The following is a 17,289-nucleotide window of genomic DNA, read 5'->3' on the forward strand; positions in this document are numbered from 1 at the left end:
AAATATTTATTATTTCCGCAAGGAGGCATATGCGTAAAATCAATTTGCAAGTGTTGGAATGGTAGCTCAGGATGTGGTAAAGCGTCATGTTTAGTTGCCTTGTGCTTGTTGGTTTGAGCACACACCAGACAAGCATCCAATATCAACAGAGTATTTCTTTGAATATTTACTATGCAATAAGATCGATTCAACATTTGTATCACTTTCTTTTTTGACACATGTGATACACCATGATAATGTCTACATAGCATAACAATCGCAGATGCAGGTAATGCAAGTCTACCTTGTTTGTCTCTCAAGATTCCAACTTGATCTGGTTTTACTTCATTGTCTGACCAGTAAGTCAAATCAGCTTGCGTAGGGTTAGCTTGTAATATTTTAATGTCCAAATCATTAGTCAATAATGAATTCATCATAGGCACATCTGTGCCCCTTTCGCTTACATGTGGACTTAATATTAATTCTTTAGCAGCCCATTTCGCTACTTCATCTACAAATCTATTTCCTTTGGCTTCATCTGTTTCTCCTGACGTATGTCCTGCTACTTTAATAACAGCGAGTTTTGATGGTTGTTGTGCTGCATTAATGAGCTCCGCTACAATACTATGGTGAGCAATTGGCTTTCCATCTGAGGTTTTAAAATTTCTTTCTTCCCACAATTTAGCAAAATCATGTACTATGCTATACGCATATTTAGAGTCAGTGTATATATTAACACACTGATCTTTTGCCAATTGACAAGCTCTCGTTAAAGCAATTAATTCTGCAACTTGCGCTGACTTGTATGGCAAAGAGTATTCCTCAATTACACGATCAGGTAATTCAACAATAGCATACCCATACAAGTATACATTATCATTTGGCTTGAAACAGGATCCATCAATATACCAATTCTTCCCCTCCTCCAGGACAGATGTAGAAACATCTGGCCTGCAGGCAGTCGAAATCTGGATTCTGTCCAGGCACTCGTAGTCATCACTCTCAAATTCACCTTGCGTCAGCAACCTGTGCAAATGTACAGTAGGGCCATGAATAACAGAAGTTGGCTTCAAAATCAAATTAGCAGTAGCTAATAATATAGCCTCATAGCCAGAGCGGCGTTGAGCAGTCATATGTTGAGTAGAAATATTACTCATAATGACTCCTACCTGATGAGAGGTATGCACTATCAATTTATGTGATAACACAATTTTTTCAGCATCTTGAACCATGATCGCCGTGGCAGCCACTGCACGCAAACAAGCAGGAAGTCCCTTGGCTACTGAATCAAGAGTTTTAGACAAATAAGCTATGGGACGAAAAGTACCCCCATGTTCTTGGGCCAGGATTGCGGCGGCTGTACCCCCACTTTCATGCACGTATAAGTGAAAGTCTTGAGAGTAATTTGGGAGGCCGAGTGCAGGAGGTTTCATGAGGGAGGATTTCAAATGTCTGAATGCTTGATCCATCTCAGCTGTCCATGTAATGTCCTCTGTGTCCCCCAGAGTAGCAGTTCGTAGGATTTTATCATACATGGAACAGTTGGGCACCCATATTTGACAATAATTAACCAGTCCCAGGAAGCTTTGCATCTGCTTCCGTGTCGATGGGTGCTTGAAAGTAGCAATAGCTTTCACTCTGTCAGCAGACAATTGCACTTTGCCCTGTGACAGTTCATGTCCAAGGTACTCGACCCTCCTCTGTACCCACTGTAGTTTCTCTCTTGATGCCTTGAAACCAGCCTCTGCCAAAATATTGCAGACAATTTTAGAGGCAGCAGCACACATGTCCTCAGTTGCTCCTGTGATGAGGATGTCATCTGCATATTGAAGCAGACAGGTGTTTGGAGGAAGTTTGGCATTTTTCAGCGTTGCGTGCACTACAGCAGAGAAAACAGCCGGAGAATCCCTGAACCCTTGTGGGAGTCTTGTCCATGTTAATTGTGAATTTTCCAAGGTAAAAGCAAACAATGGCTGTGTTTGGCGATCAACAGGAATGCTGAAGAAGGCACTGGAAATATCCAGAACTGTAAAAAATGAATGTTCAGAAGGAATAGAATTAATTATAGTTTGCACATCAGGTACAATAGGAGACAATGGTGTTACCAACTCATTAACTTTTCTCAAATCTTGAGTTAAACGCCAAGAACCATTTTCTTTCTTAATTGGATTAATTGGTGTATTATAAGGTGAATGAGTGTGCACCAGGATGCCTTGAGCCAGTAATTTATCAATAACAGGTAGAATACCCTCCATCTTTTCTTTTGAGAGGGGGTACTGTTTCTGATACACAGGCTTGTCTGTTATTAGTTTAGCAACATAGGGCTGGACATCAATGAATCCTGTGTCATCCTTATGGGCCGCCCACAACTTGGGGTTGACGCCCTCAATTTCCTGTTTGAGCTCAGTTGCAGAATCATCTTCAAGGAGAGCATTTCCTGTATCAACAGTGAGAGAAAAGGCTGCAGGAAAAATAAGTTGTAGAGAGTCAGCATTAAAATTAAGTTGAATACCTAATTTATGTAAGAGATCGCGTCCCAGAAGAGAAAATGGTGAACTCGGTATTATCGCAAAAGCATGCATTTTAAACAATGATGGGATATCATTAGAAGTAACCAGAAATGTTGGTGTCATTTCACATCTCACAGGTACACCATTGATTCCCACAGAGTTTACATGTTTTCCTGTAATCGAGCCCTCATAGACAAGAGAGGATAACGACGAGATCGTTGCCCCCGTATCTATAAGAAAGACATAGGGTTTATGGTCAACATTTAATTCAATAAATGGCAAAACAGTTGACACATTTGGATAACTCAAAGAAATCAGTGAAAAATTATCAGAAGAGGTCTTAGTCGAACTCAGTCATTGTTGCCAGGAAATGGGATACACTGGATTTTGTCTGTCAGTCTTTGCAGAAGGGAGCGCAAGTGGGGGCTTTTGCTTCAAGCCTCCACCAGAGCCCTTCTTCTTCTGCTTTTCTGACCTCTGCCTCAAATCCCAAGCCTTTTTTCTACAGTCACGTTCCAGATGTCCTGGCTTGCCACAATAAAAACAGCGTCTCACATTTCCAAATTGTTGTGGACGAGGATTCACAGCAGCATTCACTTGAAGCATTGCAGGAGTTTTGCCCCTGGAGACATCAAAAGCTCCAGCAGAGGAAAGCTCACGCAAGCGTCGTCCCAATTCATCAACAGAAATGGTAGTAATATTTGGAGTTGTTATACGAATTAACTGCGCAGTGTCTTTGTTCATATTATTTAGGAACGTATTTAAGAACAATGGACAATTTTGTTCAATAGGAATCGCAGATTCCTCAACCCATGCATGTTTAAATCTGTTAAAGAATGCAACAGGGCTTTCACCAGTTCTCTGTTTGGTATTGGCTGCATGCGAGATGTCTTGTTTAGCAGAAGACACTTTTAACAAAAAAGCAGTCAATTGCTTGAAAAAAACTTTAAGTTTACCTGAGCTGGCCCAAACCCAATCACCTGCTTCGTCCTCATCTTCCTCTGAATCAGTAATTAGAAGTACTCGTGAAGGTTTAGACAAATCAAGGGGCTTCGAATTTCCAGCTTTCTGAGATACAACACGACGAACAGGCGGTGTATCGTACATGGGGTTTAAGTAATCAACTTCTTCAATCATTTCCTCCTCTGTGATTTCCGCAGGCAGTGTTTTAGTCAAAATAGAACGATAATCTCGTCCCGTCAATTGACTGTAGGCAGTTAACCGTTGCAGCACTGCCACAAATTGATGTGGTGACCTAGCCGGATCAGGCAGATCTTTGCAAATAGCCACTGCCTCCGTAACACTCAGAGGAGTAATTTTGTAACCATCTGGAAGCTGTACAAACGGAAAAACTTCAGTTGTGGACGGCAACTGCGGATACAATCGATTGGTCAAGGGCTTTGGAATTTCAGCAGAAACAACACATTCATATGGAGGAAGGGACGTATCAGGTTTCAACTGAGACTGAGAGAGAGAGCTGTCTTGTTTTTTCAACTCTGGACCCTTATCCCAATAAGTTTTCATCTTCATCCAAGCTTTATACGCATCTTTCATATAATCAATTGGCCATCCTGGGTCACCCCAAGAACCAAAGATCATATCTTTTGCAGCATGCATATCTTCATCTTTAAAAGAACCATCGCGGGGAAACGGATCTAATTGTATTTTCCCTTCTGACCATCCCGCGAGATTAGAGAGATAGGGTTCAGTAAAAAACGCTTTGAGGATAACACCAAAAAATGAAAGGGTGATCAATCCTCTTTCACTCTTCCCGCATTTATCTAAATACGAGGATATCCACTTTTAACAAATATGAAAAAAGTGCGGCACAAAAATACAAGGATCAATTTCTCAACAGACAGTAAGATGCACTTAAGCATTTTATTTCTTACCTGTCTGGAGAAATCCCGGACGAGCCCCCAAATTGTTAGGTTTTTGCTCCTAATTCGTGCCTCATCCCAGACCTCTTATTTGGCAATTGAATGAGCAATCACTCAGCGCTGAGGGAGAATATAGTCTCATTTTATTGATAAGAAAAGAGAGAATATATAGAAAGAGTACAAGGGGTGTAGTATAGTTTCAGCCAATGAGAAAGAGAATACATCATATAGTTTATGGTATAGGAATGTGATACATATAGAAAAACAAGTCTAAATATGGTCATCTACTGGTCAGGTACCCATGAGGTCCCTTAGCATCCCAAGGACCTTCTCCTATTCTGGTAATACAGAAAAGCAGGGACCATTCCCTGTTTCACATTCACTCCTAGTAGAGCCTTATATGGAAATGGTTCTGGTACATAGAAAACCATATGTTAAGACATAGTATACAACTTTGACAGAGGGAAAAAAAGGAGCCTCAGTCCACATACTTTCAATGCTGAGACCAACAAAAAATCTATCAAGCCCTTTCCAGCGACACCCTCCCCGAGCCAAGGGGTCGTTGTGTTCTCCAGATATATAAGGCAAAAAGTCAAAACCTTTGACCGCCCGTAACTCCAGGACCTCGAGGTCGGACTCGTTCGATAGAGGCCCCCAGAGACCTTCCTTTGATCTGAATTTCAGAATTTTTCTCCACAGTGTTCCCGGGTGATATGAGCTGAAGACTCAAAGATATGCCACTTTCCCAATAAAACCCTATAACTGTACTAAGCACACTCAGTTGGATGCATTCCGTTACCTTTTAAGTCATTTGGGACCTTCTGGTACTTAGGTTTTATTTTAAATGAAATGTGTATAAGACATGTGTTTTGCACCAAAAAAAGACATGACAGTAGGAACATTTCAAACATTTATTGAACAGTAAAAAACAGAACACAAGAACACAATAAACAGAACAAATGAAAGAAAATGTAAATAAAAATCCTCAATCCGCCTCAAGAATCCCTTCCTCGGCTCGCACACTTTGCACCGCTGAAAAAAAACGAGAAAGGCAAAGCGTCAGTAAACACACCTACTCGTCACACAAACGGTTTAAACGAGCCCCCCGTGACAAGACGGAGTTACGTAAGCGGATTCCCTCGGGTAGTGGTTGTGGTTCCGCGAGCGGCTCCCAAAAGGCGAGGAGACAGACGATGGCAGAGATCTGGCCGTGCATCGTCCGCTGCAGGCTGGCGTGACATGACACACGGCCGACTACCTCCCGGAGATTCACAAGTCTCCTCCGGAGGTCTGCGGTCTGTCTGTGCCCCCTCTGCAGCAGGCTTCTATAGCGGATAACACCCCAGTCTGCCTCCCTCAGTGCATCATACAACTTCGAGAGGTCCCTCCTTCTTTTGCTGACCGGGGTGCGGCGGCTCGGACACCGGCTCGGACACCTCGGACACCGCCACCTCCCCCGCCGTGGTTTGGTCTCCTAGACCGCTGTTGGCGTTTACCATCACCTTGTGTGTATATATATATATATATATATATATATATATATATATATATATATATATATATATATATATATATATATATGAAGAGTTCAGATGCAAAATCCGCTAAACGCCACCTCTGTCAAAAATGAGATAGTGACATTGAGCGAATGCTTACGGCATGTAGTACACGTTCAACAAATCATGTGCTTCAAATCCTCTAAATCGCAGCGTCAGCCCATTCAGAAATATCGGTTTGTTTGCAAAAGCCTCTAAACGCCACTTCCCTTTGGCAGCAAAAGCCGCTATATTCCGAGAACCAATCAGAAGGCGCAAATCGAATCATATGATTCTGAGCGGTTTCAATATAGCGGCGCGCTGAGGAGATTTTTTTAGATTCAGATTCAGATTGAGATTTTTAAAATAAAAGATGGAGTACGATGAAATGGATCAGCCTGTCCTACTAACATTGAATGGCAGAAGAAAACGTTATTTACCTCAAAACTCTGCCTGTCATAAGGCAAAATACAGTGGAAATGGCTTGGTCGCAATTGTATCATGCACTCATAACAGTTATTCGCACAGTGCCGTTACTTTGAAGGAATCAGATTTATTATACATCAAACAACAGCTCTATTTCGCCAGAAAACCTAGAAAACCCGCTAGAAAACCCGAAGGCCCATGACCTCGAGGTTGGACTCTTTCAAAAGGGGACCCCGAGACCTTTCCAAAGAGACCCTCCACGAGTTCCGGGGCCACTCGGTTCCCGAGATATGAATTTTTAAAGTTTCAACAGGAAAAAAGACCATAACTCTGGAACCCATAAAGCTATCCTAGCAGCACCGGTCTCGTTCGAACCGTCTAATCGAGTTCTACACGCGGTTCAAATTTCAGAACGGTCCGCCACGTCTCCGCGGAGGTATTCGATCAAAACGATCCGGCGCTTTTCAAAATGGCGGCCCCCATAGAAAAGCGCTATTCTCGGCCAACTTTTGCTCATAACTCGGGAACACAAAGCCCCAGAACGCTCAAACTTTGGTCAAAAACTCCTCTCTGCCCCACGACCTGAACACATCCGTCGCGGGCCCCGGGGACGCCCCCGAACTTCCACGGGCTCTTGCTCCCGAACCCGGGGGCCCCCGACCTTGGGGTTGGTCTTGTTCGACGGGGCCTTTCCAACAAGACCCTTCACGAGGTCCGGGGCCACTGCGTTCTCGAGATATAAGGCAAAAAACGCCCAGACTTTGACCGCCCGTAACTCCAGGACCCCGGGGCCCAGGACCTCGGGAGAGGGCGCGTTCGATAGAGGCCCCCGAGGCCTTCCTTTGACCTGAATTTCAGAATTTTCCTCCACAGCGTTCCCGAGATATAAGCAGAAAACCCAAGCACCACAGTTCCCATGTATTCAATGGCCCCACACAACAACTTCCCCAGACACAGTGTTTATAGATGATGTATTTTGAATAAAGTTTTATGGATTAAAAACCCTGTACTAAGCACACTCTGTCGGATACATCCCACTTTCAAGTTTCAAGTTTGTTTTGCAACCAAAAAAGACAAGAACACAACTGAAAGAACAATTTTTTTTATTTTTTATTTAAAAGAACAACATATAAAAAAACACAGCATTAAAAACAAAACAACCAACTACCAAGTAAAATAAAACTTTCTTGGAAGCCAACTCCCCATGGTGGACCGGTGGAATAAGTTCACCTGAAACACAAACCATCAATTTAAGTTCACTTATTGAGTAACTTCAGCACTACTAGGATTCTGATGATCCACGGATTCCTACCCCATATCTGCATCATGGCCCGTTCCTCCGCCGCCGTGGCCGGTGAGGCCGCCACCCGAGGCGGTGAGGCCGTCACCCGAGGCGGTTGAACGCCGGGTGGGGCCTCGGGCTGGGAGAAGTCGGGGACCAGGGGGATCGCCGGCTCAGAATCCCTCAAGACTCTGAGCTTCCCCGCGGTCATCGACCTCTCCAGCGACCTCACCGTCTCTGAGCGCGATGACTCCTTAAACATTATAAAAACAACATTTCAGTATTCTTTAAAACAGACAGCTATTTCATACATTAATGTAAAAGTTTTAGTTTAAGACTGACTTACCGACATGCCCCTGTGCACGAACAGGGAACGCCCACTAATCAAAAATGCCCCGCCCACTTTTAATTAAAATTTTTTTTTTTTTTTAGCATATTTTTAGTAATATTTTTTTTCTTTTCTTTTTTTTTTTTTAGATTTTTTTTTTTTTTTTTTTTTTTTTTTTTGGTCAGTATTATTTTGCCCTCAATTGTTTTTAAATTAAACGTGTATAAAAAATATGTGTTGCATCAAAAAAAGACATGACAGTAGGAACGTTTGGAACATTTATTCAACAATAAAAAAACACAAAAAGAACACGAGAACACAATAAACAGAACAATAAAAAAAAGGCAAATAAAAATTTAAAAGAAAACTGTTTGTTTCCGTGCCCTCTTGGCAACCTTCAGCAGCATCATCCGCTTCAGGGGTGATAGGTGAGCCCGAGGGAATCCCTTCTTCTTTGGCATGCCCTGTTTGCGCCGCTTGGACGGCGTAGTCGTCTCCTGAAAAGAAAAACGAGAAAGAGTCAGCAAACACACAACGCACAAACGGTTAAACGAGCCCCCACCCAGTGAGAGAAGGACTTACGGAAGCGGATTCCCCCGGGCGTTGCTCCCCCGACGGGCTGCCAGAGGGCGACGGGCTGGAGGAGGTGGGCGGGCTGGTGGTAGGTGCCCGGCGCTTGCCCGAACTCTTTGCCGGCCTTTTCCCCTTTCGGCCTTTTCTCTGCCTTCGGGGACCCCGGGGCAGCGTCCTCACCCTCCACGGCCACCTCGAACAGGCGGCAGTGTTCGGCCGCCTGCCTGGCATCCAGGTTCAGGGCGTAGAACCGGTCGGCCGTGGAGGTGTCGTGGCACATGAACTGCGCCACCTTCTGCCGATCCCCGGAGGTGTGCAAGTTCTTGGCCTGCGCGGAGAGAGGAAAGCACGGTTAGAAACGACAAACGCACGCACGTCAGAAACTCAGAAACTGGCGGAAAGCCGCGGGGGAACGCTTACGTGACTGGCGATGGAGGTCCTGATGTCCGTAAACGTCGGACTCCCCGGGAGGCCCATCCCAGCCCATGCCTCCTGAAAGTATTGATTCAGGTTCTTGCACGAGCTGGGCTTGGAGGTGAAGAAAAAGTAGTGCGCGTGTTCACCTCCAACCAAGTAGGGCCTCATGTCCAGGAAGTCGGCCAGCCACCCGTACTCCTCGCCACTCAAGGCCAGCTGTGCCGCCCCGAAGGCCTGGTTGGTCTTATGAGTCGAGATCTGCGGAAACAGAGACAAGCGTGTGGTGTGAGAGGGAGAACCGTGAATGGGAGAGAGAAGGAGAGAGACAGAGAAAAACAAAAGCACTCACGTTGATCATGAAGCACCCCTCCTGCGATCCGGTCTTGGCCGCCTCCACCTCCGCAATGGTCATGTTTTGGAACACCCCACCGCGATGGCCGTAGATACAGGCCAGGTAGGCGGTGAGGTGCCCGTAGAAGGACCATTGCAGGGCCCTGTCGGCCGTCTCTCTGAGACGGGCTGCGAGAAAAGAGAGAAGCGTTAAGTGTCAAGGCGCGTGCGAGGTCGGAGAGACGAGTGTGAGAGGAGGCAAAAACTCACCCAGGATGTCAGGGATGGCGGCCTTGGTGGAGGCGACGCACTGGCGGAGAGTGGCCTTGGTGATGAGGCGGCCCGCCTTGGCCTGTTTAACCCTCACCTCGTGCATGACCACTTTCCGCCGCACTGACCGGATCATCGTCTTTATCTCCCGGTTCAGCCCCACCATGACCGTCCGGGAGAGTCGGCAGGTGGGCGGCGGGGTCTCGGCCACGTAGGCCAGGAACTGGGCCACGTTTTTGAGATAGTGGTGCACAGTCGGCTCCGCGATCTTGGCCTGGTTCAGGCTGTTGTGTCAAGACCGCATCCTCGCCGTGTGGTTGAGGAAGCCCAGGCTGGCCAGGTCCGTCTGCCACGCCGCCATGTACCAATGAAGTGGCGGATCCTGAATATTTTGGAGGCCACGTTGTTTACGAGCCTCCGTACAGGATCCGCCCCCTCCTGGTGGCCCCGGTACTCCTCGAGGAGGACGTCTGCGAAAAGAAAACACACAATGGGGTCAGAACAGAGAGAGAAACTTTGGCCGCAGAGCGAGACGGGGAGAAGCGACAGAGCGCGGTACTCACTCAGGGCCGCCACGTGGTCCGGGAAGGGGTGCTTCTCCGGAGAGGAGGAGGAGGAGGAGGTCGACGCCTTGGTCGGCGGCTGGGGGGCGGGGGCCTGGTTGGAGGCTGGTTCCTCCTCCAAGGGGAGGGCCAAGGGCTCCTCTTCCTCGGCCTCGGCCTCTCCCGGCGCGGGGAGGCGAAAGGAAGACAGCAGCCTGCCGGTCACTTGGGCGAGCTGGCTAGATGGTTTACCCCGCGACCTCCTCTGCAGCAGGCGGTAGCGGCGAGTCACCTTCCTGAGTGACTCGCTTAAAACGTCCACCTGCTTCCGGAGGTCCTCCTTTTCCTCCCGGCAGCTGGGGTTGTTGCAGGCGCTCTGCTGCCCTGCCGCCTCCTCCTCGTCCATAGGAACGCTAGGGTCCTCGAGCTCCTCCGCGCCATGTACGTCCAGGGTGGAGACCATGGCCACGGCCGGGTTGCTGGCCCGCAGCTGATTGGTCAAAAAGTCCCCTCTCCCCCACGACCTGAACACATCCGTCGCGGGCCCCGGGGATGCCCCCTGGCGGATCGCGGATCCGCGGGGCTCCCTAAATTTCGCGGGCTCTAGCTCCCGAACGCGGGGGCCCCCGACCTCGAGGCAAGGCTCGTTCGACGGGGCTCCTCGAGCCCTTTCCAGCGACACCCTCCCCGAGCCAAGGGGTCGTTGCGTTCCCAAGATATAAGGCAAAAATGCCCAGACTTTGACCGCCCGTAACTCTAGGACCCTGGGGCCCAGGACCTCGGGGGAGGGCGCGTTCGATAGAGGCCCCCGAGACCTTCCTTTGACATTATTTTCAGAATTTTCCTCCACAGCGTTCCCGAGATATAAGCAGAAAACCCAAGCACCACAGTTCCCATGTATTCAATGGCCCCACACAACAACTTCCCCAGACACAGTGTTTTTAGATGCAATTTAAGATTTGATGTCAATTTTTACGAATTAAAACACCTCCACTGTACTCGCCGCACTCAGCCGGACACGTTCCAACGATTTTCAAGTCACCCCGAGTGCTTAATTTACACAGAACGGGCAGCGTACAGAAACCCATTATTTGGCGGCCATTACGTAATGGGCAAATGGGATGTTTTTTCATTTCGGTCAATAAAAGCCTTAAATTTGGGGTCAGGACCTAGGGGCGTCGAATGCTAGTACGTGGGGCCCTCTGTAACCGCGTGTCAAAGGGCCGAATTCCTCGGATTTCGGGAAGCGTCTTAAAAAAAATCAGCAAAAATATTCACTGAAAACTAAAGACATGTGCTCGTCACTTTTCTCGGCCTTTCGATCCCCGGCGAGGTCGTAGGGCCGCCAAACTTTTCCGTCCGACTCGGGGGCTCGTGGCGAAAAGAAAAATGACGCCCCCTGGCCGATTGGCCCTTTCTAAGTGGCGCCCGCTAACCCACTATGGCAAACTCATTCGAATAATGGGCGAGTGGGATGTTTTTTTGTTTCGGTCAATAAAAAACTTAAATTCGGAATCAGGACCTAGGGGCATCGAACGCCAGTACGTGGGGCCCTCTGTATCCGCGTGTCAAAGGGCCGAATTCCTCGGATTTCGGGAAGCGCCTTAAAAAAAATCAGCAAAAATTTTCACTGAAAATTAAAGACATGTGCTCGTCACTTTTCTCGGCCTTTCGACCCCCGACGAAGTCGTAGGGCCGCCAAACTTTTCCGTCCAACTCGGGGGCTCGTGGCGAGAAGAAAAATGGTGCCCCCTGGCCGATCGGCCCTTTCTAAGCGGCGCACGCGAACCCTCTCTCTGTGTCTGCCATTCAAGTCAATGGGAGAAACAGGCCCCTACGTACGGCCCGACTCGAAACGCTTGGAAAGCGGCTAGGGCCCTCAAACTCGGGGGCCCGTGGCGGCGGTGCGTGGCGAGTTTCGGGGCCCTGAGACCTTCCGTCTCCGTACGGGAGACGTCCCGCTCCGCGCTTATGCGCGTACCGACTTTCCATACACGTGCTCCCTTTTTTGACCTTTCGATCCCTGAACGAGGTCGTAGGGCCGCCAAACTTTTCCGCCTGACTCGTGGGGTCGGGGCGAGAAGGAAAACGGCGCCCCCTAGCGGATCGGCCCTCGCGAAGTCTGCGGAATCGGCGTACGAGAACCCACTACGGCGCACCAATGCGAGTAATGGGCGACTTGGATGTTGCTACGAAGGTCCCAGGGGCCCCAAATTTTGCACGGTGGCTCCTGGGGGCCCCCCGAGCGACATACTTAAAGAGCCTGGCTCTAGGGCCAAGGGAACAAAATTCCAGCCTCTGACCCCAATTTTCTCTCAAGATCCTCTGTCACTCTTGGGTTGTCAGAGGATTCTGAGTGATTTTTGGTTCCGAAAGACCAACTTTTTTCCAGAAGGTCCTAGGGTTTCGCGCTTCGGGGAGTCCGAATCTCAAATCTCGAGACGTTACGACCTTTCGTCTCCGTACGGGGGCCGTCCCAAGCTATATTTATAAAATACTGCATTGGCGTACGCTCAAGTCTTTTTTGACCTTTCGACCCCTGAAATAGGTCCTAGGGCCGCCAAACTTTTCCGCCCGACTCGGGGGACCGTGGCGAGAAGATAAACGGCGCCCCCTAGCGGATCGGCCCTTTGGAAGTCTTTTTTTCCCCGTGCATCCAAAACCGCCGCACTCTAGCGCCGAGGCGAGACCTCCTCAGCCTCTGAAGCAGATCTCTCTCTCGAGGCTCTTTCACTTATACACTCAAAGAGGCCTTTAAATTATTTTGTGGCGGGGGAGGGGCAATTTTACGGGAAGGTCCTAGAGCTTCGCGCTTCGGGGCCATCGGTCGGGGGCCCCCGGAGAGTCGGAATCTAAAATCTCGAGGCCCCGCGACCTTCCGTCTCCGCGCGGGAGACGTCCTGCTTTATACCTATGCCACTTTTGCTACGAAGGTCCCGCGGGCCCCAGATTTTGCACGTTGGCCCCTGGGGGCCCCCCGACCGACATACAGAAAGCGCCCGGCTGTAACCCTGAGGCTGTAACCCCGCCCGGCTGTAACGCACGTTTTTGGCGGGACCATATACATAATATTTACTTTATAATATATATAATAATAATATATATATATATATATATATATATATATATAATTAAAATTAAATTATATTAAATATTAATTTATAAATAATATATATATTTATTTATTAAGTCTATGGGCGGGACCACAGGCTGGTCCACTCGGAGGTTGCTTCAGGACCGCATGTGGCCCGCGGGCCGCCAATTGAATAGCCCTGGTCTAGTGTGTTAACCGGGAACATACTCTGGGTTGGCTGAACTTACTCCCGGACGCATTTTTGGAACCAGCATACCTTGAGTAAGCAAGGTTTGGGTTAATCAACCGAGAGTTCAGGGTATATGTGACAGTAAGTTAACCCTGCTTTCTGGAATACACCACCCCTGATCTGCCCAAAAAATAAATAAATCGGTTACTGTGTTTGTTTTTATAGGGTTAAAGTCCAGATATCAAACTGTAGTGTCTGCATCAAATGAAATGTACAATAGTGATTTTACATAGAAAACCCACTAAAAGAAATGTGTCTGTTTTAATGTTTCAAATTACTTTTCTTTTTTAATTAATTATTTTTTGTGCTATATTAACCCTTTTTGTATTTCACCCATAAACTAAACGCATTAAGCATGTATACCTGTCTATTTTAAAGCATCTTATGCTAATTCAGAACTTCATTCTGTTTCTCCATTAAAATATTGACAGATATCTAGAAAAGTAGTAAAGAACTGTAAGAAAGTCAGTTAAAAGCACAAAGACAAAAATAATTGTTCATATTTGAGGTCCACAAATCCCCTCAGTCTGTTGATAGCAATGAAATGAGCTTTAAGTGTCAATTTACAGCAGATCTGAAGACATCAGCATAATAAATGAGTTGAAAACAGGAACTATTGACATGAAATAAAGAGTGTTTTCAGCAGTTTCTCTGTTAATATTGATGATCCTCAGACTATCAATACTCATTCAACAAGACATTCAGATCATCTCACTTTATTTTGAGTGTTTGCTGATAGAAACTGATTATTGGAGTCAGGATATATGAGAAAATCCTATAAACAGCTTTAATTAAAGACAATACTGTTATTTCTCACAATGTGACACCAATATCTAGATATGCAGTTAATCTAATATTCAACAAATGGCCAGTAAAGTGAGATTTGAAAAATGTTCATATTGATTGTCAACATCAGGTCAAAATACAGATTATTTTACATTTATTTTATATCTTGTTCAAAATTTGCAACAACGTAACCAAAATTTTAGACATGTTTCAAAATAAAAAACAGTAATATCAGAAAACACCAAACTGTATCAAGTAAATTCACTAGAATGGCTGACATGGTTTTAAGCTTGACTTAAGCAAAATCTGATTTATAGTTATTGATAAAGTTGTATTTTTCATAAAATGTAGAAGTTATTCATAAATAAAAGTTGGTGTCAAAATATGTCAATAATTGTGATTCATCAACATATTTAATAATTCTCACTACAGAAACTTTTGATTTGTCTATAATGTTTTAAATATAATAATTGTTTCAGGGACATAATATATAAAAGGCATCAAAGTGATCAGAATATTGTATAGCAGTCGTCTACTTCAGTACATGAAGGTTCACTTTTAAGTTCTTTCACTTCATAATCCTCATTTTGAATTACTTTTATATACTGAAAATTAACTATTTTTGTAATTTCAGAGCTGATGGAAGTGAAGGAGGAGAGTGAAGAACTGAGTGAAGTGGAGGAGAAACATCATGACAAACCTGGAGAAAAACCTTTGAGTCACTCAAAGACTAAAAAGACATTTTTAAAGAAAAGAGACAAGAAATCTACAATCTGCACTCAGTGTGGAAAGAGTTTCTCAACCAAACAACATCTTGATGTTCACATGAGAGTTCATACAGGAGAAAAGCCGTTCACATGTGATCAGTGTGGGAAGAGATTCACACAAAAAGGACAAATTAAGGAACACATGAGAGTTCACACTGGAGAGAAATCACACATATGTGATCAGTGTGGGAAGAGTTTCACAACAAAACAAAGTCTTGAGATTCACAGTGCAATTCATACCGGAGAGAAGAAATTTGCATGTAATGAATGCGGCAAAACATTTCTCTGGGCATCAAATCTGAAGAAACATCTGACAGTTCATACAAAGGAGAAGCCACATTCATGTTCTGTGTGTGGAAAGAGTTTTTCACGGCTGTATTATTTACAAGAACATCAGAAAATACACACTGGTGTGAGAGAGTACATGTGCTTTGAGTGTGAGAAGACGTTTACTGCAGCAAACAGTTTAAAACATCACCAGAGAATTCACAATGGAGAAAAACCTTTCAAGTGTTCACAGTGTGACAAGAGATTCATTCAGTCATCATCTCTGAAAACACATGAGAAGATCCACACTGGAGAAAAACCTTACAAGTGTTCACACTGTGACAAGAGATTTAATCAGTCAGGAACACTGAAAACACATGAGATCATCCACACTGGAGAAAAACCTTTCAAGTGTTCACAGTGTGACAAGAGATTCAATCTGTCATCATCTCTGAAAACACACGAGATCATCCACACTGGAGAAAAACCTTACAAGTGTTCACAGTGTGACAAGAGATTCAATAAGTCATCATCTCTGAAAAGACATGAGAGGATCCACAGCAGAGAGAAACCGCACACGTGTGATCAGTGTGGAAAGAGTTTCACTTTTAAAAGTAACCTGAAGGTACACATGAAGATCCATGCAGTGGAGAAACCACATCACCACAGTCTGAAATCCAATAAGTAGTTCATCTTTATGTGCTGAGAAACAAAGTAGTTTCCTTAAAGCCACAATAAGCGGCAAGACGGTTTGGTGGTTGATTAGTGTCTGCTTGGAAAATCTGAATCTTCTCCTGAACTTCTGAACTTCAGGACCAGCTGCTTTTTCATTCAGATCTGGATCCAGTAGATCTGGAGAAATAAACACATGCACCTGCTTTTCTCCCATCTGTGTTTTACCATCACACACTTCAGACTCGTGCTCTTTAAACCTGGTATCTCCCAGTATAGTGTTTCCAGATAAGCTTTTCACAGAACCATTTCTGTCCATTAGAAGATTACAGATCACAGGATTATCTGGACAGGAGTTGGTATCTGAAAAGTCTGAAATAAAAACATGGAATATGTGATTTAAGTTAATGTCATTCTTCTCACTGGAGGTCAAGAGTAAGAAAAGAAAATGTTTCACAAACAAACATAAAATATTGTTTTAAGTGTGTAAATGAGTCTTAAAGCAGAAGCATGTGAACCTTGTATCCACTAGAACAAACAACTGCAATCATTATAAAAAAACTATTAAGGTACAAGTGATCAATCCGATCAGCTAATCTAAACAATGATCAATCAATATCGGAATGAAATGTTTTGATGTTTGACCTGAGAGCCTGTTCACATTAAAACTGGATTGAGTCTGAATCAGTGTTTTATTAGTTAATTAGTGTAACGCCACGCCAGCAGAGGGAGCCCTCACCTGAGTACTGACTGTGTCTCACTCCTTTTGCTTCTACTCTTACTTCCTGTTTGTTCAGTATTTCAGTGTGTGGCTGTGCACTTTCCCTTTGCGAAGTATTGCCAGTTTATCTGCCTTACCGAGTGTTTTTCTCTACTCCTGCCTGTTTGTTTAATGTATGATTCTGCCTGTTTACCCTGATTACGTCTGTTGGATTTTCCCCTTGCTTTGGTAGCCTGATTTGGACTGATTATTGTGTTTGGACCTTTTGCCTGTTTACCCATCTCTGCCTTTTGGATTCCCCTGATGTTTTGTTCATTGCCACCCAACCATGCAACCCTCCCATCAAAATCAAGGCCATAGATGATAACACCATTGGGGAAGGAATTACCCACCAGACCAAGCCATTAACTCTTCAAGTCAGTTTATTCCATCAAGAATTAATCTCCCTATACGTCACTGACTCACCTAAGCATGAAGTAATTCTCAAATTTCCATGGCTATACATTCATGACCCCATTATTTCCTGGCATCAGTGTGAGTTGATTAATTGGTCCAACTTCTGCAGAAGTCATTGTTTTTCCCAAGCCCCCCAACCATGTTTAACCACGAGTATTAAAAGCCCAGAAACGAACAAGACTGTTAACATCCCCAACTGTTATAACGATCTGGCAGAAGTCTTTA

The 17,289-nt window shown here is 45.4% G+C and overlaps 2 protein-coding genes across 2 annotated transcripts; one reads left to right on the forward strand and one right to left on the reverse strand.

The window, feature by feature from the left end:
- Positions 1-8,185: 8,185 nt before the first annotated feature.
- Positions 8,186-9,871, reverse strand: LOC125268125. Its single transcript, XM_048190234.1, has 4 exons — positions 9,280-9,871; positions 8,934-9,188; positions 8,523-8,841; positions 8,186-8,437 (listed from the first exon to the last, which is right to left on the reverse strand). Exons 1-4 carry the CDS (start codon positions 9,340-9,342, stop codon positions 8,220-8,222), a joined length of 855 nt encoding a protein of 284 aa, XP_048046191.1. The 5' UTR covers positions 9,343-9,871; the 3' UTR covers positions 8,186-8,219.
- Positions 9,872-14,932: 5,061 nt separating this feature from the next.
- On the forward strand, positions 14,933-16,571 carry LOC125268124 (zinc finger protein 431-like). Its single transcript, XM_048190233.1, has one exon. It carries the CDS (start codon positions 15,007-15,009, stop codon positions 15,901-15,903), a length of 897 nt encoding a protein of 298 aa, XP_048046190.1. The 5' UTR covers positions 14,933-15,006; the 3' UTR covers positions 15,904-16,571.
- Positions 16,572-17,289: the final 718 nt, after the last annotated feature.

This window comes from Megalobrama amblycephala, linkage group LG5, assembly GCF_018812025.1.
Source record: "Megalobrama amblycephala isolate DHTTF-2021 linkage group LG5, ASM1881202v1, whole genome shotgun sequence".
In the NCBI taxonomy this organism is placed as follows: Eukaryota; Metazoa; Chordata; class Actinopteri; order Cypriniformes; family Xenocyprididae; genus Megalobrama; species Megalobrama amblycephala.